General features: G+C 49.6%; 2 protein-coding genes across 6 annotated transcripts in view; one reads left to right on the forward strand and one right to left on the reverse strand.

Moving 5' to 3' along the window:
• Nucleotides 1–7621, forward strand: part of LOC141995034 (uncharacterized) — a 37351-nt gene extending 29730 nt beyond the window's left edge. The window contains exons 12-14 of the mRNA XM_074965757.1: nt 14–217; nt 1163–1256; nt 2565–7621. Of these exons, the coding sequence (XP_074821858.1) occupies nt 14–217; nt 1163–1256; nt 2565–2628 (362 nt within the window). The 3' untranslated portion in view covers nt 2629–7621. The remainder of the gene's footprint in view (nt 1–13; nt 218–1162; nt 1257–2564) is intronic.
• Nucleotides 7622–23110: 15489 nt separating this feature from the next.
• LOC141995037 (uncharacterized) overlaps nt 23111–24357 on the reverse strand; it is a 31594-nt gene continuing 30347 nt past the window's right edge. For all 5 annotated transcript variants that reach the window (XM_074965773.1, XM_074965770.1, XM_074965769.1 and 2 more), the window contains one exon: nt 23111–24256. In XM_074965773.1, the coding sequence (XP_074821874.1) occupies nt 23876–24256 (381 nt within the window). In that variant the 3' untranslated portion in view covers nt 23111–23875. The remainder of the gene's footprint in view (nt 24257–24357) is intronic.

The raw sequence follows: 24357 nt of genomic DNA on the forward strand, positions 1-24357 counted from the left end.
TGCCTCCCAGCAGAGCTCAACTTCACCTGCACAGACTCCATGTTGCATCTTTCAGGTCAGGTGTGGGCTAAGTCACCAGAGCAGCAGCATCTAATCCTAAACTGGCACAGGGACTTCACCGCCAGCCCTCATCCCTTTTCCGTGGATGGGAGGGTACTTAAAACAAACAAAGAGTGTGTCGCTCCGGACAACGCAGTGTCAACGTCACAGAGTGGCTGTGAGTAAAGGGAAAACTGGCATAATGATTCGCCCACAAGCTCTGGGTCTAGAATGCTAGCTCTGTAAAATATCCATGGTTGGATATTCTACAGAGCTGGCATTGAACAAGGATGGGGAGGAGGGGGGTGATCTAAAGCAGGTGACATCTAGACCCTCATCTCCACAAACTGGTCTGGTAGAAGCCAATGGGGCCTGGCCTGAGAGAAGTAAGAAGATTCAGCTTCTCTGAAGTTAAAGGTGACATGCTAGTCCTGTCACTTCTGTAGTAGTTTTGCAATGTGCAGAACTGAAAAAGACCATGTCTTTTCAGAAAGCAGTGTGATGGATTGCATGCCTTGCTGGAAGGCACTCTGCTACCCTGACCATGGGCACGGTATAAGGCCCTGAATAGAATACAAAGGCCTTGCTAGGATACAAAATTAGTCACAACCCGCACTGTCTAACCTGCAGTGAGTTCACATTCAGCAAACCCTAGCCTCAGGCAGCCAAAGCAGCCCAATAGCCCTGCAGCCAGTGGCATGCACTCCGAAGAGCACAATCAATGACCCTCCCTCCACTTGGAACGTTGTCCTGTTTGGTGATGGCACAGCAACGCTTCATTGTAGCCCTTGGGATATGCCTGATCTTACAGGATTCAAAATGGGGGGAGGGCTCCATATGGGGCTGTACCACCACGTCTTTTGCCCGCAGCACCCCAGTAAAACAATACACCGCCCAGGACCAACAGCAATTCAAAGTGGGTTACAGTTAAAACAATAATGCTGTGTAGTGAGTTTTTTCCAGGGACTTGAGCCCAGTGAGGTGAAAAGACAGGGCTGTATAGGTCACTGATGCGTTCACTATAAGGAACCTTGCTCTCCTGAAGTGCAGTATCTTCTAGATGAGCAATACCTTACATAATTCAGCCAAGTCTCCACCTGTCTCCCCTTCTCTTTTCCCACAGCCTCCTTCCAAGCCTGGAAAATAGCCCTCTCTGTCCTGGGATCTATCCTGCTCACACTCACACTAGTCGCTGTAGCCATCTCTTACTTCAAAAGGTGAGAAACCATCATGTCTGCCCATTGCCTTATGTACCGGGGGAGCCACGAGTGACTCCTTCCCTACCCCATCATATGCCAGTGATCCTGCCCTTAGTGTGGGGCTTAATGCTCTACCCAAAGACCTGTGCACTCTACAAGAGGCTGGACATAAACTGAGTGGTGGGGATCCCCTGGTGCAGCAGACTACAGCTCCTCCATCAGTTTCAGGTCATCTTGTAATGGAAGGTTTCCAGGAATTCAGTATATGATCAGTGTAAAGAATACCATGAGTGCCATATTAAACTCAGTCCATTTTCTGCTGCTCGGAATGCTTGTACTGATAACTTCTGCCATTATGTTTTGGCCAGGGGAAGCTGGAGGGCCTGGTGACGGTAGTGAAGTGTAGGGGCTCCTGGCACCCTGGGTTGGGGTGGGGACTCTCTTAGCACTAGGGAGGAGCTGCCTCTTCTCCCTTGAAGGGCAGGAGAGATGCGACTTCCCACTTTGGGGGACTGACGCTAACAACTAGTTCCCATCTCTGGCTGTTGCCAAGAGTCTCAATCTCCCTGTTTCAGAATGGTAGCCGTGTTAGTCTGTACTGGCAAAAACATCTTCCTGTTGTTAGTGTGGTATCACTGATAGACAGGCTCTTGGATGGCTTTGCTGATGTTATCCACATTGAAAGCTCTGAAAAATATTGTATTTTAAACATTATTTGTAACTAGAGCAGAGAAGTTCTTTTCTCACTAACTCTTCCTCTTTTGTTCAAATATTTTTATTTTGTATATTTGACAGGACACCATCTAATCAACTTTACTTTCTCCCAGTCTACCATGGGCTGAAAAAATACTTAAATCTGAATAAGGAAGGAGAAAAACCCTTTAACATTTCTTTAAAAGGAATTTTAGATATAGCCTTAAAAATAATTCCTAAAAAATTAGTCAGATACATACTCAACTTGAATATCTTGAAACTAATAATGTTATATGCATTGCTGTTAGAAGGCCTCAGAGTTAACACTCATAAGGTGAATGGGGATAGTGGATACCTCTGAGCTTTGTCTGCAGACTTAGGAGAACAATGGTGTCCACTAGTTGCATTTAGTTCATAGTTGGAAGGTTGTCAGCATAACTATAAGGACTAGGAGGGTTTTTTTTTAATGAAGATTTGGGTTAGCTTTTATAGTAATTCTAAAGCCAGGGCAACAGAATTGCTGAACATGAGACCCTGACTGTATTAGGCTGCATGCTTAGGGGCTCTCTCTTTATCTACCCTCTATGAAGGAGCAAAGCAACTAACCTTCTCGCATTTTCACACGTTTTTTAGACACTCCCTGAATTACACCACCATTGAAATGAATGACTGCAGACAGATGGCAGCAGACTTCTAACTCTTCCAGGAAAAACGTCATTGGCAAGATCCATTATTCTAGGGGTGGGTGGGGCTTGCATCTCAAGGTGAGTGAGATGTCTGTCCAGTACCCTCCCTGACACTAGGATTGTTGCATAGACCCACTCTACAGCGAGAATATGATTTTAAATGTGAAGTGCCTGGATTATTTTTTAAACTGTGAGTGGTCTACAACTGACTAAAAGATTTAAGAAATGGACTCTGTGAGGATTTCTTCTCACCAAAGCTTGTGGTGGATGGCGAACTTGAAAGGCCCCGAGCTGCAGCAGGATGGCTGTCCCCATTGTGGATGGGCTGCTAGACTGGGGTGAGGAGAAGACAATAGTGTTCCCTAGTCTTCTCTCAAGACAGATTTGGTGCCAGTGTAAATCAAGTGGTGGCAGCTTGCAGGGGCATGGGAATTGTCCCAGGCTCTAGTCAGCTGGGGAAAAGATTAACAGAAGGACAGACTAGTTTATCCTGGAAGTTGAGTCCAGTTCTTATTCAGCCTGATTGCTGCTGTACATGTGAGTAAAATGTGTTACTCCGGTAGATAAACAATCTTCCTTAATCTTTTCTGTTCCAAGCTCATGTTGGATGCTCTAGGCCTTTCAAAGGCCCTGCCATTCTGACGACAGTATAGCAGGGGCCAGAGGTTTACAAGCCTAAATGCATTAATATGAAGATGGGATGATTTTGCTTGTGATTGATATAGTTTGCTTCTAAGGTGATCTGGATAGAACTTCTCTGGTTGAGAATCTATTATTTCTGCCCTGTGAGGGCCTTGGCTTGACTGTGTCTAACCCCTAACCCTGTAGGATTGTTTTATGCCTCAAGCAGTGTCTTTGGTGCAAGACATTCCTCTCATTCCTAGTCCTGCAGCACCTAGAGCTGCCTGAGCAGGCAGGCAGTGGAGCAGCCGCATGGCAGGGGGAGACGACAGCCGGGTAGCAGATTTCCTCTGGTCCCTCTTCAGTTGGGATCTCTTGCCTCCACTGAGTGAACAACTCAGGGCATGTCTACACTTACCTCTGGAGAGATCAATCCAGCGGGGGTGGATTTATCATGTCTAGTGAAGACACGATAAATCGACCACCAAGCACTCTCCTGTCAACTCTGGTACTCCACCGGAGCGAGAAGCTTAGGCGGAGTCGAGGGGGCAGCAGCAGCAGTTGACCTACCAGAGCAAAGACACTGGAGTAAGTAGCTCTAAGTACGTCGACTTCAGCTATGCTATTTTCATAGCTGAAGTTGCGTAACTTAGACCGACTTAGCTCGCCTCCCTCTCCCCTGCACTCTGGACCAGGCCTCAGTATCAAACAGCCGGAGCTCCCTAACTGATGATTGCGGATGTGGCATGCTACTTGTGCCCTCTACTGGTCAAACACTATACCAGAATGTTCAAAGTCCTGGGTTATCGTATTTCATACTCCTACTGTGCTCACACATTCCTGCCGGAGTACACACCCTGCATTATGTACGTGCTCAGCCCCGTGTGACAGTCCCGCTCCAGGCGGCATTGCGTCCTCACCGAGCCCCATGCGACAGTCCCCCTCCACTCCGGGTTACTTACCCACCCAGCCCTGTCCGACAGTCCCGCTCCACTCCGGGTTACGTACCTGTTGAACCCCATGTGACAGACCTGCTCCAACCCGCATTACGAACCCGTCCAGTCCCATCTCACAGTCCCGCTCCACCCCTCATTACGTACCCTCCCAGCCCCATGCAACAGTCCCACTCCAGGTGGTATTGTGTCCTCGCCAAGCCCCATGCGAAAGACCCTCTCTAGGCGGCATTGCATACCTGCCTAGCCCCGTGCCACAGTCCTGCTCCACCCGTTACGTACCTGACAGGCCCCAGGCCACCCCACGTTACGTGCCTGCCAAGCACTGCGCGATAGACGCGGACCACACCCTGTTACATACTTAACAGGCCCCATGCCACAGTCCCGGTCCACTCCGCATCACGTACCCAACGGACCCCGTGCCACAGTCCCGGTCCATCCCAAAATATGTACCCGCTGAGCCCCGTCCCACAGTCCTGCTCCACCCCGCGTTACGTACCCGTCCAGCCCCGCGTTATGTACCCAATAAACCCCATGCCACAGACCCGCTCCATCCCGTTACGTTCCCGCTCAGCCCCGTCCGACAGACCCGCTCCACCCCCCGTTATGTACCTGATGGGCCCCGTGCCACAGTCCCGGTCCACCCCACTTCACATACCTGCTGACCCCCTTGCAAAAGACCCATTCCACCCCACGTTATGTACCCGCCCAGCCCCATCCAACGGACCCACTCCCCCCGCCGTTACATACCCGACTGGCTCCATGCCACAGTCCTGGTCAACTCAGCATCATGTACCCAGTGGACCCCATGCCACAGTCCCGCTCCACCCCGCGTTACGTACTCGCTCAGCCCCATGCCACAGTCCCGCTCCACCCCACGTTACGTACCTGCCCAGCCCCATACAATAGACCCGCACCAGGCAGCATTGAATCCTCACCGAACCCCATGCAACAGATCCGCTCCAGGCAGCATTGTGTCCCCGCCCAGCCCCGTGCAACACCCCACATTACGTATCCAACAGGCCCCGTGCCACAATCCTGCTCCACCCCTGTTACGTACCCGCCCAGTCCCATCTGACAGACCCGCTCCACGTACCCGACAGGCCCCATGCCACTGTCCTGCTCCAGCCCATGTTACATACTGGCCAAGCCCTGTGCCACAGTCCTGCTCCAGCCCATGTTCCTTACCCACCCAGCCCCGCGCTACAGTCCAGCTCCACCCTACCTTATGTACTCGCCAAGCCCTGTGCCACAGTCCTGCTCCACCCCACATTAAGTCCCCTCCCAGTCCCATTCGACAGTCCTGCTCCACCCTGCATTACGTACCCGCCCAGCCCCGTGACACAGACCCGCTCCAGGCAGCATTGCGTCCCTGCCCAGCCCCGTGCGACATACCTGCTCCACCCCATGTTACGAACCCGCCCAGCCCCATCACACAGACCCGCTCCACCCCCCATTACATACCCGATGGGCCCTGTGCCAGAGCCCTGATCCACCCTGCATCACGTACCTGACGGGCCCCATCCAACAGGGCAAAAACTGTGGTGCCATCGTGAAATGCCCAAACAACAACTGGGAATCCACCTTGGCTGCCCTTCTTCCCCCCTCCTCAGTTGTAGTTTCCCACCCTTTCCACCGAAAGGCCGGAAACCAAGCAAACCCTGTGATCTACGATCTGCCCAGTAACAGCCGGGCATATAAGGGCCTGCACAGCAGAGGGAAGGGGCTGCCCTTCTGAGTGGCGGAGTCTGGAGGTGCTGCTGCTGCAACTGTTGGAGAGCACAGCAGACATCTTAGCTCTCAATTGCCTCAGAGGAGTACGCTGAGCACCGAACTCTTCCATCTGGTTGCAGTTTCATCTGGTTCATCACACTTGCATGCAGAGTGTGTGTCACCCGCTGCCACCCTTTCACGGAGGACAAACACACACCCATGATGTCACTGGTGGAGTACAAGCAGAGTCATCGCTGGGGCAGAGCTTCCAGCGCCTGATCCTGAGGTCCACTCTTTACCTGTAGGTTCCACCTACCTGGACGGAGTCCAGAGCTGTCCTGTTGTTGTGAGGGTCCCCAGAGCTGCAAGATTTGGTAGTGGTCCATTGATCCTTCATCCTTTTACCTGGGTCCAGTCCTAGGGGAGGGAACATATCCTCAGTCACCATCAGCATACTGCCAGTTGTTTACTTACCTTATATCACCTATTGTGGGGGTCTTTGCTTTACCTGTTGTGATGATGTTGCCTCTAGCAGGACACAACTGAGAGTATCAATTCAGGACACATTGCTTAGAGCAGGGCAGTCACAGCCCAAGGCTGGGTTTCCTCCACTTCTAAGGCACACCAAACCAGCCAAAGAGAGAGGACTTCGGTGTCACCCCACTGGCTAACCAGAAGTCATACAAGCAATTCCCTTAGGTACTCCAGTTTTCCAGTATCACCACCAGCTGCCACTTCTTATAAGGATGAATGGTTACGAAAACCAATACACCAGTAAAAGAAAAAAGGATTCTCCCAATCCCAAAGGGCCAAGCCCCAGACCTAGGTCAATATACAAGTCAGATCTTACCCATAAATCACGCTGTTGCCAATTCTTTAGAATCTAAAATCTAAAGGTTTATTCATAAAAAGAAAGAAGTATAGATGAGAGTTGAAATTGGTTAAATGGAATTAATTACATACAGTAATGGCAAAGTTCTTGGTTCAGGCTTGTAGCAGTGATGAAATAAACTGCAGGTTCAAATCAAGTCTCTGGAGTACATCCACAGCTTGGATGGGTCATTCACTCCTTTGTTCAGAGCTTCAGTTTGTAGCAAAGTTCCTCCAGAGGTAAGAAGCAGGACTGAAAAAAAAAAATGGAGGGGTTTCCAGGGCCTTTTATATCCTCTGCCAGATGGAAGGACACCCCTTTGTTCTTACTGTGGAAAATCACAGCAGCAAGATGAAGTTTGGAGTCACATGGGCAAGTCACATGTCTATGCATGACTCAGTTCTTTTACAGGGAGAGCAGCTGTTGCTTACATGCTACCTTTAAATGTTCCCAGGAAGACTTTTCATGTGGATTGGAGTCTTCCATGGTCCACTGTCAGTTAAGTGTTTCTTGATTGGGCACTTAATCTGCAAATTCCTTTCTCAAGAAGCTGACCAAATGCTTCACTAATGCTACTTAGAATCAAATACATTAAGATACAAGTACATAGCCAATATTCATAATTTCAACTACAAAATTGATACATGCATACAGATAGCATAATTATAACCAGGAGATCATAACCTTGTCTTAGACACCTTATTTGACCTCCTTTATACAGGATTTGGTGCCTTTACAGGACCTTGGTTGCAACAACGATCTATACAGTCACAGTTTGTGTCAATAACATTTGGTTTACCTTGTTTAGAACTGTTGATGGTTTAAATAAATACCTTGGTTGTTTTCACCCACACATCCTAGGGTTTTTTTGTTTGTTTGTTTTTTAAGGGGCTAATAACAAACTCCGATGATAGATGTTCCTCTAGATTGGTTTCAACAGTTTGGCAACCACGGCAGGACCCCATTTTTAGTTTGTTTTGTCCCTTTTTATTTTGCTGTGACCGCAACCCAACAGTTGCATGGTTGGATCTCTGTGCCGCAGCGCACGCAGGGACAGGGATCGTTGGGTAGGCCACAAGGCCTGATAGCAGTAGTGCCACCACATCCCACAGTTGGATAGCCAGCTGCCATAGGGTGGTTGATTCCCTGCAGAATCAAAGTGATTTTTGTTAAAAAGGGACTCTCGGCAAAGGCGGCTGAGTGGGCTTGCCGTGACCAAGTACGAGTGACACCCAGAATGGTCATTGGTCGGGGAATTTGTGGGCAAGACCGCGGTGGTCTGTCGGCAGGGTGCCATTGTGTCCCATGGAGACCGATCGGCGAGGCAGGCGGTGGGTTGAGGCCATCCCAGCAACCACCATATCTGGTTGGGCCCAACTCCACACACCGGTAGCAGTAGGGAAGTGGTAAAGCAAGCAGGAGTCAGCTTTCCTTTGTAGGACCAAGAATCCCTCAGCTTGCATCATCGCTATATCCCTCTGCAACTGAGGAGACCAAATTACAGTTCTCTGTCACACTGTGGCAAAGCGCTCAGTGTGGGTTCATTCTGCCAAGACCAGGCAGTAGACAAACAGCTTGAAAGGCTGCGGCTCGTGGAACGAGGACTATTCCTGTTGCCACAATGAGTGCGTGTGCCTACAGAAGAAGCGGTTGGACACGGGTGCATAATAAAGATTCTTTAGTGTCTGGTGTTCACCTTTTTGGGAAGGGTAAAAATCCCCAGGCTAGTGATTTATTCAAGGGTGAAGAGTCATTAGTAGAGCTTTCCTGCAGCTGGGAAGCCCTTATGGGGGAGGGATAGCTCAGTGGTTTGAGCATTGGCCTGCTAAACCCAGGGTTGTGAGTTCAATCCTTGAGGGGGCCGTTTTGGATCTGGGGCAAAAATTGGGGATTGGTCCTGCTTTGAGCAGGGGGTTGGACTAGATGACCTCCTGAGATCCCTTCCAACCCTGATATTCTATGAAACCTGAGCCCTCTAAAAAGTTGAAGCAGCATGCCTTGATCTATGGAGTCTAACTGGCATGTGTGGAACGGGATAGATATAGTTCCACACAAGCTGCCTGGATCAAAGATCTCGAGCCTCAACTATCAGCAAGGGATTTGGAAAATGAAAGGCTGGGATTTAAGGTGGAGGGCTTGGTGATGCAGAACAACACCCTGATGTCACAAGTTGGGAGACTGGAGCTCAGAATCCAGGATCTCAGCGAGATGTTGCGTAAGCAAGAGGAAAAGTTGCTTTCAGCCCACACCCAACAAGGGGAGTTGCAGGCAATGATCCAGGAGCTCTTGAAGGAGCTGCATTCAAGCCAAGGACAGCTGGCTGAGAACAACAGCTGTCTTCAGGAAAGGGAAAAGCTCTGGGATAAGCTAAGAAGGACTAGGGGTATGTTGCAAGCTTTGAATAAGACTCCTGTGTACAAACTTAAGACCAGTGCGAGTGCTAGTAGTAGCCTGATCCTCTCAGACGAAGAATTCTGCCATGCTTCCTTACGGGATATTGGTGGTTCTCGCACGCCGTCAGCTCCTCCACAAGAGGCTAGCGAGGAGGAGTCGAAATTACCCATGGCACCAGTCATGACTGCTGTTGTGATCTATGGGCCGGGGTTGGCTAGACTTCCTGAAACTAGGCAAGAGCTGAAGGTATATACACCTGAGCAAGCTCAAGCAGTGGAGAAGACTCTGGAACCCCTTACTCAGGATATGGCGCTAGATTGGTTAGCACAGTTGTGCTCACTGCCTGGGGTTTTAAAGGAGGATGCCGCGTCCCTAATCAAGGAGCGTATGGCAGAGGATGACTTCAGCGCCCTGCCATGCCAGCTGTAGGTGGGGGGATGTTGATTCTTGCCTGCAGCTGTATGAGGGTGTGATGAGGTTTTTCTCTCCCCATCACAACCTGATTGGGAGATACTATTCAGAGCGGAAGCATCCAGGGGAATGCCCAGAACACTACTTAAACAGAAAGAAACTTCTGTTTTGGTTGGTGGGGGCACTCTTCTGCGACACCCCAGATTTTGTTGAGGCAGCCTTGCAGGGTTTAAGTCCCACTTTAAGGATTTCCCTGGGAATGGTCGACCCACAAACCACCTCTCTAAAAGACCTAGAGGACCGCCTTCAGGTAGCCCATGAGCTGCAAGGAGAGGCCTTTCCATTGGCTTCTGAGAAAAGGGTCTCGGTGGTGACCGAGTCCAGCAAGTGGGAATATACCAGGCAGCATCCATCTAGCAACCAGAACAGTCCTCGCAATAGCCCCAAAAGCCCACAACCTTCCAAAGGCCCACAGCCCACCAAAAGTCCAGCCCTTCTACACAAGACATCCAGATTGGCAAGCAGCAACTTGGCTAAGGAGGAGGGCAAGTCTTTTCACAACCTGATCTGGAAGCAGCTGCGCCAGTTCGAAAAGAAAGAACACTGACATGTTATCGACCGAGGAGCTGCTGCAGCACCTGGCTCAAAAGAAAAAGAAGGAGCAGCCCGCACCAACATCTGCGCCATTGTCACCTGACCTGATGTGCTGGGGCTGAGCATCCCCGCAGCCCCAGAGGAAGGTGCCCATCCACCCGGATGCCTGGGGCAGGCCCACAACATTGGCAATCATCAAGGGGAAGTTCAGACAAGTCAGCCAAAGGCTGTTAGTGGACACTGGCACCTCTGTCTCTCTCCTTTGTTTGGAGAGAGACCCCATTGTAAATAGAATCCCCATTCAAGACACTAAGGTATTGGAAGGGTATGCAGGGGGCAATAATACCATCTCCTTTACCATTCCAGTGACCTACAAGATTAAGAACTTTGTCACTGAGATCACCTTTGGTATCCAACGTTTGGGTGGCCAAGGGATCTTAGGGATCAATCTAATGCGACAACTAAGGGTCATTGTGGATCTTCCCAACAGTCAACTCTTTCAAGCAGCAGACTGCGATCAATATGGGGTAACTGAGGCGTCTCACCGAGTATCAGCGCTCAAAGCACCTGAGGACATAGAGAAGCCTCAGTGAGAAGCAGATGTGTCTGCTATAGCTCAGAAGCACTCTGGAGTGTTTGCCAGCAACAAGCTCTAGTGCGGCAGGATCAACGCTGAGGTCCGGGTGGATGGCCCGGATCCAAGACCATTAAAACAATATCAATGCCCTGTCGCAGCTGCAGAAGGCCTGAAGCCAACCACTGAGGCCCTTTTGCAGCAAGGGGTGCTCATAGAATCAGAGAGTCCGTGCAATTCTCCAATTTGGCCCGTTCTGAAGGCAGACCAGAAGACTTGGCGCTTGACTGACTATTGGGAGCTCAACCGAGTTACACCCAGGTTGGCCCCCGTAGTGGCAAAATACAATGAGATTATGGCAGTGATCTCAGCAGGCACCAAGTCCTTCTAGGTTCTGGACTTATCCAATGCCACCTTTTAGCATCCTTCTACACCAGTCATCAATGCACAAGTTTGCCTTCATGTATGAAAGTAGACAACTAACTTTTACTAGGGTTCCACAGGGGCTACACAATGCTCCTTCCATCTGCCATCATTTTGTGTCGGCCATGTGGACGTCCGTGAGGAACCAGTGTAGCACTCTGAGCTATGTGGATGACATACTGATCGCCACCCCAAACAGGGAAGAGAACCTGGACGCATTGGAAGAGGTCCTGGGGAAGATCCAGGAGATAGGCTTTACTGTAAACCCAGCAAAAGCCCAAATGGCTCTGGACACTATCGCTCTGGTTCCAAAGGGACAGAGGCCAGATCAACAGCACGTGGAGCTGATCTGTAAGCATGATGTATTGGCCCTCTGGTCCTTCCTAGGGCTCGCTGGTTTTTCCAGGGAGTTTGACAAGTACGCAGAGATAGCTAAGCCACTATACCAGTTACTTCGGAAGGGGCAGGAATGGCAATGGGAGGAAAGCCATCAGCAGGCTTTCACCATGCTGAAGTAGGCTCTGACCAAAGACTTAGACCAACCCTAAACCCGATTGTCCCTACTATTTGCAACTAGGCATCAGCACAGTCCTCTTGCAGGATAAGGGAACTGGGCTGCAGCCGGTGGCTTATGGCTCCAGAGTCATGAGAGTGAAGTAGAGAGGAAGTTCAGTGCCCGTGAGCAGGAGGTACTCACCTTAGTTTGGGCACTTGGCCACTGGGAGTACACGGTGGGGATGTCCCTTGTCATCCTCAGGACTTCCCACACCCCAGTAAGGTATGTCCTCTCTGGTTGGGTAAATGAGGGCAGGGTGTCATCCTCTCGTTTGGCCAACTGGACCCTCAATCTCCTGAATAGAGACATCACAGTGCAGAGATCACCCCAGTTGAGCATACTACCGTATGCATTGCTGACCAAAGGCCAGGAACATGACTGCCCACTTCCAGCACCAGACCCAGTCATTGTGTCACCTTTCTGGATCGAACTGGTTCAGTAAAGCAAAGGAGCAGGGTTTAACCATCTGGGCCGTGGATGGAAGTAGCTATTACCAGGATGGCCACCCAAGGACTGGGTATACTGCTTTTCAGCCCTCTTCCCAGCAAGCGCTGCAAGGAACTATTAAGCCCCATTCGGCACAAGCTGCGGAAGTGGTGGCAATAGTAGCAGTACTGTATGAGGAGGACAGGAGCAAGCACTTGTGCATTTGTTCCAACTCAGAATGGGTGGTGCGAGCATTTACATCCTGGATGCCCATCTGGATGCAACGGAGCATGGGATCTGCCGATGGAAAGCCAATCAAGTATGCAGCATACTTGAGACATGCATGGGAGCTGGTTACCAACTGTGCGGGGGAGACAGTCCTGTGTAAAGTAAAGGCTCACCGTAAAGATTCCGCCAAAGCCTCTCGGTTGAACCACTGGGCTGACACTCTGGCTAAAGAAGCAGCACTCCTTGGGGGAAGAGCATCTGTACACCCTAACACCGTCCTTGCCTGTGATGAAAATACAGCACCCAGGAATTGATCTAAATGCACAGGTAGAAATCAAGGAGCTGCAAGAGCGGGATATGGATGTGCAAAGCCTTCTGCAGAAGGAGAACTATAAAGACTACTCTATATTTAAGGACAGACATGGTCTGATCATGGCCTTAAGGAAGAAATCCGAAGAGGCCCTTCTGGTCTTGGTACTTCCATCATGCCTCTGTAAGGAGATGGTGACCCTCGCACACCAACAGGGTCGTTTTGTTGCAGACAAGACTGTGGACAGGATCGTCCATGTAGCCTGGTGGCCGGACTTAAATAGAGACGTGGCTATGCATATCCAGTCCTGTCTAAGTTGTGCTGAGAACAATGCGGATAGCTGGTTGTAAAAGGTCCACTACAGCATCACCTGGCCAAGGGCCCATGGTGCCAGTTGCAGATAGACTTCATTGGACCTCTTCCTCACACTGGTCACGGGAATCGATATTGTCTAGTGGTTATAGACGTCGTACTAAATGGGTTGAGGCTTATCCTACCTGGAATTGCACTGCTGCCACCACTGCCAAGGTCCTCTTAAGTGAGACCTTCGTCTGGTTCGGTCTCCCTGTAGTCACTGACTCAGACCAAGGACCGCACTTTGTAGGCAAGATGACCAAGGTTCTTTGCCAGGCTCTTGGGATCAGGCAGAGGTTCCACGTAGCCAATCATCCTCAGAGCTCGGGGATCATTGAACGCATGAATTGAACCCTTAAGACCGCTCTGAGGAAGACCATTGACCATCAAGGCAAAGACTGGGACATTAAACTCCCCTTAACAAGTCATGGTTTCACACCACATGAAGCCATGACCGGCAGAGCAATGAAGATTCGGGAACTCTGGTGGGTAGGAGACCAACCCCCGGATGAGTACCAACCCAGATTAATTCAAGACAAGTGTATGAAAAAGATTTTGGCAGACATAAGCGCTATACAACACCAGGTAGCCATGCGACTAAAATCCAATGCACATGGGATGGATAAGTGGCTAGAGCACATAAAGCTAATAGAGTAGGAGATCGAGGACCGAGTTATGTATAAATACTACTCACACCAAGGCCATGCTCTTAGTCCATGGTGGGTGGGCCTAGCCCTTATCAATAAGGCTAGCCCTTGTGTGTACCAGCTGAAAATTCCAGAGAAACGAGGAACGAAAACTAAATGGTTTCATTCTAGCCAGATGAAATCCTGGAAAGGTACTGCCAAATCTGATACAACATCCTAATTATGTCTCTGTGTTTATGCTGTAGGAATCCCACCATCACCATCTTGTCTATCGGCATGCATTTATACTTGTTGGAACCATTGTAAATAATGTACAGGGGGTGTTTTTCTTTAAAGCAGGGGATCACTTTTATTGTGACATGGGGATGGCATCCTTACCACCTGAATCAGAAAGTCAAAAATTTATTAGGATTTTTCATGGCCAGCATCAGGCTAAGGAGGTGAAGCCACTAACTGTTTTTGGTCATGTGGACAGCCCCAAAAGCATTATGCTGTGGGTCTTGGAGACAGAGGATTTCTACAATTCTATCATGGGGCAAGCCTCGGGGCCTTATCTTGCATCTGTTCAGGATGCAGCGCCATTGGGACAAGTAAATCAGATCCTGTCATGAATAGGGGGAAGGGTGGCAACCCAAGACAACACCCTACCACCGGGGGCAACCCAAGGCCCTCCTCTACACCCCAAGGAAAACCCCAGACACCTTATCGTCCCACCACACCATTCTCCAGCAACCCACCTCGCCCCAGGGACCAGTCAGCTGGATGATGTTTTAAATGTAACAAGCTGGGGCATGTGAAGGCCAACTGCCCCAAAAACCCCAACAGATTGCAGTTCATTGCACCGGGGTCACACCAAAGGTCCTCAGGCCCAAATGCCTCCCAGATACCCTCAGAGCAATGGGAAACTGTGAGTGTGGGCAGGATGGTTATTGGTTGGAGGAACACTGGAGCACAGGTGTCAGCTATCCACCAATCCTTAATGGACCCCCAAATTCTTCAACCCAGAGGCCCCAGTGACGATTCAACCCTTCAAGTCAAACTCTTTTAACTTGCCTACAGGCAAGTTAACTGTCCAGTACAAGGGCTGGCAAGTCCAGGAATGTGGACTTTTGCAGTCTATGATGATTATCCCATTCCCACACTGCTGGGGGAAGACTTGGCCAACCATGTGAAGCTAGCCAAGAGGGTGGGAATGGTCACCCACAGCCAGGCTAAGCGAGCCTCCACACCTAGCTCTGTTCCTGAGTCTTCTACCCAGGCCCAGTCTGTGTTACCAGAGACCCAGACTGAGGTGGTGGAACCAGACCCCATGCCAATGTCTGCGACAGCAATAGTAGATCCAGTCCCAGAGACCCAACCAGAACCAGTCCCAGAACCGGAACTGGCAGAGCAACCAACACCAGAACCATTGCCAGCACTGAGTCCAGCACTTGCAACCTCATCTGCCACTCCAACACCAGGGGGCACCACCGAGCCTGCCCTGGCAGCAGCAGCTAAACCTGCGCAAGAGGCTCAGCCAGAGCCTGAACCCCAACCTAGTGCACCTGCGGAGAGCAGTTCACAGTCACTGGAACCAGCCCCATCCCCTGCATCGCTTCCCGAGGGACCAAGCCCAGGTCCACAATCCCATGAGGAACTGATGTCTCCAGCGTCAAGGGAACAGTTCCAGGCCGAGCAGGAAGCAGATGAGAGCCTCCAGGGAGCTTGGACTGCAGCACGGAGCAACCCACCACCTCTCAGGTCTTCTAATCGATCCCGGTTTGTTGTAGGAGGGGGGCTTTTATACAAGGAAACTCTTTCTGGTGGGCACCAGGGGGACTGGCATCCACAGAGGCAGTTGGTAGTTCCAACTAAGTACCAGGTAAAGCTCTTGAGCTTAGCCCACGATCATCCTAGTGGCCATGCTGGGGTGAACAGGACCAAAGACCGTTTGGGGACATCATTCTACTGGGAGGGAATGGGCAAGGACGTTTCTACCTACGTCCGGTCTTGTGAGGTGTGCCAAAGAGTGGGAAAACCCCAAGACCAGGTCAAAGCCCCTCTCCAGCCACTCCCCATCATTGAGGTTCCATTTTAACGAGTAGGTGTGGATATTCTGGGTCCTTTCCTTAAGAAGACACCCAGAGGAAAGCAGTACATATGGACTTTCATGGATTTTGCCACCCAATGGCCGGAAGTAGTATCTCTAAACAACACCAGAGCTAAAAGCGTGTGCCAGGCATTAAGACATTTTTGCCAGGGTAGGTTGGCCCTCCAACATCCTTACAGATTTGGGAACTAACTTCCTGGCAGGAATCATGAAGTCTTTGGGAAGCCCCTGGGGTGAACCACTTGGTTGCCACCCCTTACCACCATCAAACAAATAGCCTGGTGGAGAAGTTTAATGGAACTTTGGGGGCCACAATACGTAAATTCGTAAATGAGCACTCCAGCGATTAGGACCTAGTGTTGCAGCAGTTGCTCTTTGCCTAGAAGGCTGTACTACATCCCAGTTTGGGCTTTTCACCATTTGAACTTGTGTATCACCGTGAGGTTAAGGGGCCATTACAGTTGGTGAGGCAGCAATGGTAGGGGTTTATGCCTTCTCCAGGAACTAACATTCAGGAGTTTGTAAACAACCCACAAAACACCCTCCGAGACTCTTTACCCCTTCCTAGAAAAAACCTAAAAGATGCTCAGGAAGAGCAAAAGGCCTGGTATGATAAACATGCCAGAGAGCATTCCTTCGAAGGAGGAGACCAGGTCATGGTCCTGAAAGCGCTCCAGGCCCATAAGATGGAAGCGTCATGGGAAGGGCCATTTACGGTCCAAGAGCACCTGGGAGCTGTTAATTACCTCATAGCGTCCCCCACCTCAAACCTAAAGCGTACCATGTTAAATTCTCTAAAGTCCTTTTATTCCAGAGAATTAAAGGTTTGTCAGTTTACAGACCAGGGAGGAGATGACGCTGAGTGGCCTGAAGGTGTCTACTACGAAGGGAAAAGTGACTGTGGCGTGGAAGAGGTGAACCTCTCCATGACCCTCAGCAACAGCAGATCAAGGAGCTGTGCACTAGCTTCGCACTGATGTTCTCAGCCACCCCAGGACTGACTGAACAGGCATACCACTCCATTGACACAGGTAATGCTCACCCAATTAGAGCCCAACCTTACCGGGTGGCCCCTCAAGCCAAAACTGCTATAGAACGGGAGATCTAGGACATGCTACAGATGGGTGTAATCCACCCCTCTGAAAGTGCATGGGCATCCCCAGTGGTTCTAGTTCCCAAACCAGATGGGGAAATAGGCTTTTGCATGGACTACCGTAAGCTAAATGCTGTAACTCACCCAGACAATTATCCAGTGCTACTCACAGATGAACTATTAGCAAAACTGGGAGGTACCCAGTTCATCTCTACCTTAGACTTAACCAAAGTGTACTGGCAAGTACCACTAGAAGAATCTGATAAGGAAAGGTCAGCCTTCATCACCCATAAGGGGCTGTATGAATTTAATGTGCTCCCTTTCGGGCTGCAAAATGCACCCGCCAGCTTCCAGAAACTTGTAGATAGTCTCCTAGTGGGATTGGGAGAATCTGCAGTCGCCTACCTTGATGATGTGGCCATATTTTCTGATTCATGGGCAGAACACCTGGAGGATCTACGAAAAGTCTTCGAGCACATAAGGGAGGCAGGACTAACTGTTAAGGCTAAAAAGTGTCAAATAGGCCTAAACAGAGTGACACCTTGGACACCAGGTGGGTCAAAGAACTAGCAACTCTCTACAGGTCAAAGTGAATACTATCCAAAAGTGGCCCATCCCAAAGTCAAAGAAACAGGTCCAATGCTTCTTAGGCTTAGCCGGATATTACAGGTGATTTGTACCACACTACAGCCAAATCGCTGCCCCACTGACAGACCTAAGCAGAAAGAAACAGCCAAATGCAATTCGGTGGACTGAAGTGTCTCAAAAGGCCTTTTAACCAGCTTAAAATGACACTCATGTTTGACCCTGTGCTAAGGGCCCCAGACTTTGACAAACCTTTCCTAGTAACCACATATGTGTCCAAGCATGGTGTGGGAGCAGTTTTAATGCAGGAAGTACCGGATCAAGAATTCCATCCTGTCATGTTTCTCAGCAAAAAACTGTCTGAGAGGGAAAGCCGCTGGTCAAACACAGAGAAGGAATATTACGCCATTGTGTATGCTCTGGAGAAGCTATGCCCATATCTTTCAGGATGGCATTTCCACCTGCAGACCGACCATGCTGCACTGAAGTGGCTTCATACCGTCAAGGAAAATAACAAAACTTCTTCGGTGGAGTTTAGCTCTCCGAGATTTTGATTTTGAAATACAACACATTTCAGGAGCTTCTAACAACATGGCTGATGCACTCTCCCATGAAAGTTTCCCAGAATCAACTGGTTAAAATTGTCCTTAAAATGTGGGAAATACTGTTATTTAAATACTGTTCTTATATAATCAGTAGTGTGTCTAGAGGTGTGTGTGTCTTATTAACTCTGTTTTCTCCTAGAGCTCCAGGAAGAAATCACAGCCAGTGTGGAACAGGCTGTCCAGCACTGTCTGTGATTTGGAGGGCATGACATGAATAGGGGGAAGGGTAGCAACCTTTATGTATCCTTGGCAACTGTACTGGATTGCCTTAACTGTAAGGGGTTAAGCAGTTCAAATAACCTAGTTGGCACCCAACCAGAAGGACCAATGAGAAAAGAAGATACTTTCAAATCTGGGGGGGGAAGGATTTGTTTGCTGTTCTCTTTTGTTGTTCCCTCTCCGGACAGAGGGAAAACCCAAGCAGGTACAATATCTCCTGAAAATGTACCTGGAATAATCCATCTAAAACCACAGAAATTGTTAAGTAGGGCAAGGAAATGCGTTAGGCTATCTTTTGTTTTGGCTTTTGAATTTTCCTATGCTACAGAGGTAGTTTTATTCCTGTTTTTGTAACTGTGAAGCTGAGCTCAGAGGGGAATCCTCTGTGTTTTAAATCTTATTACCTTGTAGAGTTACCTTCCATCCTGATTTTACAGGTGTGATTCTTTTACTTTTTTCTTTATAAATAAAGTTCTTTTTTTAAGAACCTGATTGATTTCAGTGTCCTGAAGACAAAGGGTCTGGTCTGTGCTCATATTGCTAAGGCAACTGGTTGAGATATTATTCTCAAGCCTCCACAGGAAAGGGAATGAAGGTCCTTGGGAAGATATTTTGGGGGGATAGGGATTCCAAGTGACCCTTCCCTGAATTTTTGTTTAAATCACTTGGTGGTGGCAGCAATACCATCCAAGGACAAGGAAAGGAATTTGTGCCTTGGGGAAGTTTTAACCTAAGCTGGTAGAATATAAGCTTAGGGGGCCTTTCATGCGCGTCCCCACATCTGTACCCCAGAGTTCAGAGTGGGGGGGGGGGAACCCTGACAGATCGCAAAGGCGTGTGTATGGGAGGTTACTGACCCATTAGTCGGATACTCTGGCCGGCCTTTTACCACCAGCCCAGCAAATTTCATCTGTTTTTCTACTAACTTGTCATCGAGCATCCAGGAGGGGCTCCTTACTATTCGTATCTCCTTGAGCGCTCAGTTTGCGCTAATAAGTTATGATTCAGGATACACACTCTGCTCCGTTCATTTAATAGTATCATAGTTAATTGTAGTTGCCATTTGCCACATTTTTGTAATAACACAAACGCTGTTAATGGGTTCTGCTCTGCACAGACCCAAAATGAATTTATAAGCAAGTGCTATGGAAACATCTCAATTACCACTGCTTCTAGTGAGTCTGGTACTTGGCACATAGTGGGACCTTGTGGGGCTGTTCAGACACCCAAGGTGACCACTATACCTCACCCACAGGTCAGTTACATGGGACCCATAGTGCTCAATGAGAACTTAAGACGTCTCATCATCTCAGGTCCTCGGTATTCTGTTAAAAGAGTCAGCATTAATCTACAGGTCTTAGCATAATCAGTAGCATAGAACTTAAATGCTTGCCTGGGAAGTGTAGGTGCAAGGTGCAGAGCCCAGGTACTGGGGTCGTGGGAGGCGAGACCTTGCTGCTAAGATCATGGGAGGAGTTGGAGCTGGACTTGGGCTCATAAGCTCCATAGGAAGGGGGTCCTAGCCCTTAGGGTTAGCAATTTAGGTCGGAAGTGGCCACATTAAACCAGCCATTTTGAGGCCCTTAATAGGATTGGTTTCAGAGTAGCAGCCATGTTAGTCTGTGTTCATAAAAAAGAAAAGGAGTACTTGTAGCACCTTAGCGACTAACAAATTTATTTGAGCATAAGCTTTTGTGAGCTACAGCTTCCGATGAAGTGAGCTGTAGCTCACGAAAGCTTATGCTGAAATAAATTTGTTAGTCGCTAAGGTGCCACAAGTACTCCTTTTCTTTTTAATAAGATTGGTGACCTTGGGTACGACTTGTCCACTGTCATCAAGGACTGGTACCACGCCCAAAAAACAGGACTCCGCCAGGATCCTGCAGAGTGTCGAAGGTCTGCAGGGTAACCTCTCTTGGGCCCTTGCTTGTACACAGGTACAAGGATGGATACATACAGTGTCCAGCAGTATCCTTAGGGCAGGCTTTCAGAGAACTCTACCTATAGAACTAAGGAACATCATGCGTAAGTATGCCTCTCCATTCGAGGTTAAACATGATGCCTGGTGGAAGCTCCTTGACTTTACCTACAACCCGTACACAAAGGTGGCCACAGCTTGAGTCTTAACAGTTATGAATGGCACTGTCCAGTGGGCATATCCGCTGCTCCCTCTTGTATCATAGCAAATGGCACCCTTATGATGCCTACAGATCTTCCCCATCTGAGAAGGGACAGACTATCATGCGGTAGATGTCAGCTTATGCTTATAGGAAGATAATCGGGGTACCTGTGCTCATCGGAAGTATACCTAGGGAAGCACATCTGTCTAAGCACAGATGAAGGCAGGTGTCATTACGAGCTGCAGCCCAAGATGTCAGAACATTCTCAGGTGGTGGTAATCAATGACAATGGGGGTACATCTCCACAATACCTGTAAGTCTCGGGTGGTAAACACATTTTATGTCGTCAATAATAAGGTGTATCCAAATTTGTGCTTATGCTTTGTGTTAACAATTAAGGGATGTGATATCTATTTTCAATCGGAGCAAATGACATCCAGAAACATCAGGACTTAAGTTTACATGTATGATCATGTCGAGCCTGTCAGTTTGGGCCTCAATACTTCGCTCATTAGCCAACAAATGGAGCATCCGGAGCTGACTAGACATGTGGATGAAGCGATGAAATGGGGTAGCTCTACCTTAATCACGATCCACCACTCGTCCAATCAAATAGAAGTGATTCTAAAAAGGGTTAAGAAGTTTGCCACAATCAGCAATTGGTGGAGATCTTTGTTCTCTGACCCCACCAAAGTGGCGGATACCGGGCATTTGCTTGTACATCCCTTGTCTCTTGCAATGCATGTGCTTGCAATGTAAGTTTGGTAAACTGAGGTACAAGTCTAGGTGTGCCAATGTGCCCCATGTAATCCTGTGCCAGCATCGGAACTCCCAATATAAGGATGCTCGCCAGTAAGGAGGGGAATGTAGGGGAAAATCTTCAGTGCTTGGGCATTCAAGATGGTGCATTTAAGATGTTAAACAACTGGGAATCCATCTTGGCCACCCTTCTTCCCCCTTCTCAGGTGTAGTTTCCTGCCCTTTCTACCAAAAGGCGGGAAACCAAGCAAACCCTGTGACCTATGATCACAGCAGAGGGAAGGGGCTGCCCTTCTGAGTGGCAGAGTCTGGAGGTGCTGCTGCTGCAATTGTTGGAGAGCACAGCAGACATCTCAGTCTCTCGATTGCCTCAGAGGAGTACGCTGAGCACCGCACTCTTTCATCTGGTTGCGGGAGGATAATTCTCACTTGCATGCAGAGTGTATCACCAGCTGCTCCTCTTTCATTGAGGACAAACACACACCCATGACGTCGCAGGCAGAGTAGAAGCCGAGTCATTGCTGGGGCAGAGCTGTCGTTGCCTGAGCCAGAGGTCCCCTCCTTACCTGTGGGTACGACCTACCTGGACGGAGTCTGGAGCTGTCCTGTCATCGTGAAGGTCCTCAGAGCTGCAAGATAGGGTAGTGGTCCTTTGATCCTCCATCCTCTTACCTGGGTCCCGTCCTAGGGGAGGGAACTTACTCTCAGTCACAGTCCGCATACTGCCAGTCCTTTACTTACCTTATATCACCTGTTGTGGGGGTCCTTGCTTTACCCGTGTTCCTATTCATTTGGTTTACCTCATTTAGAACTGTTGATGGTTTAATAAATACCATGGTTGTTTTCACCCATACATCCTAGTTGGTTATTTTTTTTCAGGGGCCAACAACAAACCCCGATGATAGATGTGGGTATGGGGATGTTCCTCTAGATTGGTTTCAACAGCTCCACCCTGCGCTTTGTACCTGCCCAGCCCTGCCCAACGGACCCACTCCACCCCACGTTATGTACCCACCAAGCCCCATGCCACATTCCTGCTCCCCTCCACGTTATGTACCTAGCGAGCCCCATCTGACAGACCCGATCCACCTGTTACATACCCGACAGGCCCTGTCCAACAGACCCACTCCACCCCCCGTTACGTACCTGATGGCTCCGTGCCACAGTCCTGCTCCACCCCGTGTCATGTACCCGGCCAGCCCCGTGCCACAGGCCCGCTCCATCCAGTGTTACATACTCACCCAGCCCTGTGCCACAGTCCTGCTCCACCCCATGTTATGTACCCACCCAGCCCCATGAGACAGTCCCGCTCCAGGCGGCATTGCATCCTCACCGAGCCCCATGCGACAGTCCTGCTCCAGGCGGTATTGCGTCCTTGCCGAGTCCCATGCGACAGACCCACTCCACCCCGCGTTATGTACCTGCCGAGCCCCATCCAACAGACCCATTCCACCCCGCGATATGGACCCGCCCAGCCCCGTGTGACAGGCTCGCTCCACCCTGCATTACGTACCCGCCAAGCCCCATCCAATAGACCCACTCCACCCCGCATTACGTACCTGATGAGCCCATGCCACAGACCCACTCCACCCCACGTTATGTACTTTGTGTTGTGTTCAGATGTTTTTTAATTGTACAGCAGCCCAAATGTAGGAAGGGAAGAATGGGGCTGTTTAAGTTGTGGTCAACTGCCACAGCTATCCTTGGTATCCCTGGGATCAAGGGGCAGGGAGAGGACTTAGTAGCACTTGGCCTGAAGCGCAATAAAATGAGCAGTTCCTACCTCTGCTCCTTATCCCATAAATTGTGGTCACTGCAGGAGAATCCTCCACCCTACGTCAATCCCGGGGCATGAGTGCAGCTGGTATAGGGGTACAAGCCTGCCTGGAACCCTGGCTCATTATCCCTGCAGCTAGCCTACCCTGCAGCATGAACTGCCCTGGCTTCACTGTTCCCGTACTTCCGCTAGCTCGGGTATGTAGATAGGGGTGATTGCAGCTGGTCTCTCATTGCCATGGAGTCGTACTCATATAGGGAGGTGGTGTATGAAAAACAACCAGCATGCCACATAGAGCCCAGTCTGTTTCTAGAGCAGTGGGTGTATAGACTTTACTGAGATTATTTTACTCTCCACATACCACTCTGAAAGAAAGGGCACAAATGTCCAAAACCGAAGCTCCTGGACATTCTAATGCTCACACTCCCTTCCCCGTGTAAACATTAAATGCTTGCTCTGACAAGGAGAGAGTGATGCCTGCCACCATGGTTTCCTTCTAATGTAGCCAGCCTCTCTAAGCTACTGGAGTCCCATATCCTTTGAGCCTTGGGGGCTAAACCAGTATTTCATTTGCTGTATACCGTGGCTAGAATTAAGGCTTTCCTTTAGCATGTGTTATTTCAGCTTCCCATTGGTACATGCCTCTTCCTGGGGGAAGCAGGTCTGGATTAACTAGGCCAAAGCAGATTGAGTCTCGATGTTATTGGTGGCCTTCCTCCTCCCAGTCTTCCGTTCTTGCAGTAGCAGGTCCTTAGCCAGGCTCCTAAAGCTGCAGTTTATGAAGTGCTAACGCCTGCTTCTCTTCACTCAGCTGCAGCTGCCTGCTTGGGATCCCTTTATACTTCTGCTAGGGTGGCCCATGTCAGCAGCTTTGTCCAGAGCTAGCTCCATGCCACTCTTATGCCCAGGCCCATGTATGTTGGCATCAGCCTTTCATCAGATAAGCTCCATCTTGAATTGGCTGAAGTTTGGCACAGTGGGCAAGGGATCAGCCATGCTGTTGAAGGGGACACAGGGCTCGTTTCCTGGCACTGTCCCATGGCTCACAGTGGAGCTGAGCTGCTGAAGCGTCATCAGCACCTCTTGCTGGAAATGCTGCTGCTGCTCCTGCTGGCGCTCCATGCGGCACTGCCTCTCTAGCACCGCGTGTATTGCATGCGTCAGTTTCTGTACCTGTGTGTGTACAGCATCCAGCTTCTCGGCAATGGCATGGGGGCTGGGTGAGGGGGCTAGCATCTGCCCACCCCACACAGGGTTCTGATTGCCTGAAGGACAGGTAGGGTTAAGCAGGGCTGTTTGAGTGCTGGCATCTTTGACCTGGAAGAAAGATCAGAAATGCAGTGGCGGGCCAATTCCTATAGAACCAGCTCACCACATACCTCTATATTTGCTTTCAAGAGTTAGCAGGTATGCATGTG

Source organism: Natator depressus, chromosome 10 (genome assembly GCF_965152275.1).
Source record: "Natator depressus isolate rNatDep1 chromosome 10, rNatDep2.hap1, whole genome shotgun sequence".
NCBI classification, from domain to species: Eukaryota; Metazoa; Chordata; order Testudines; family Cheloniidae; genus Natator; species Natator depressus.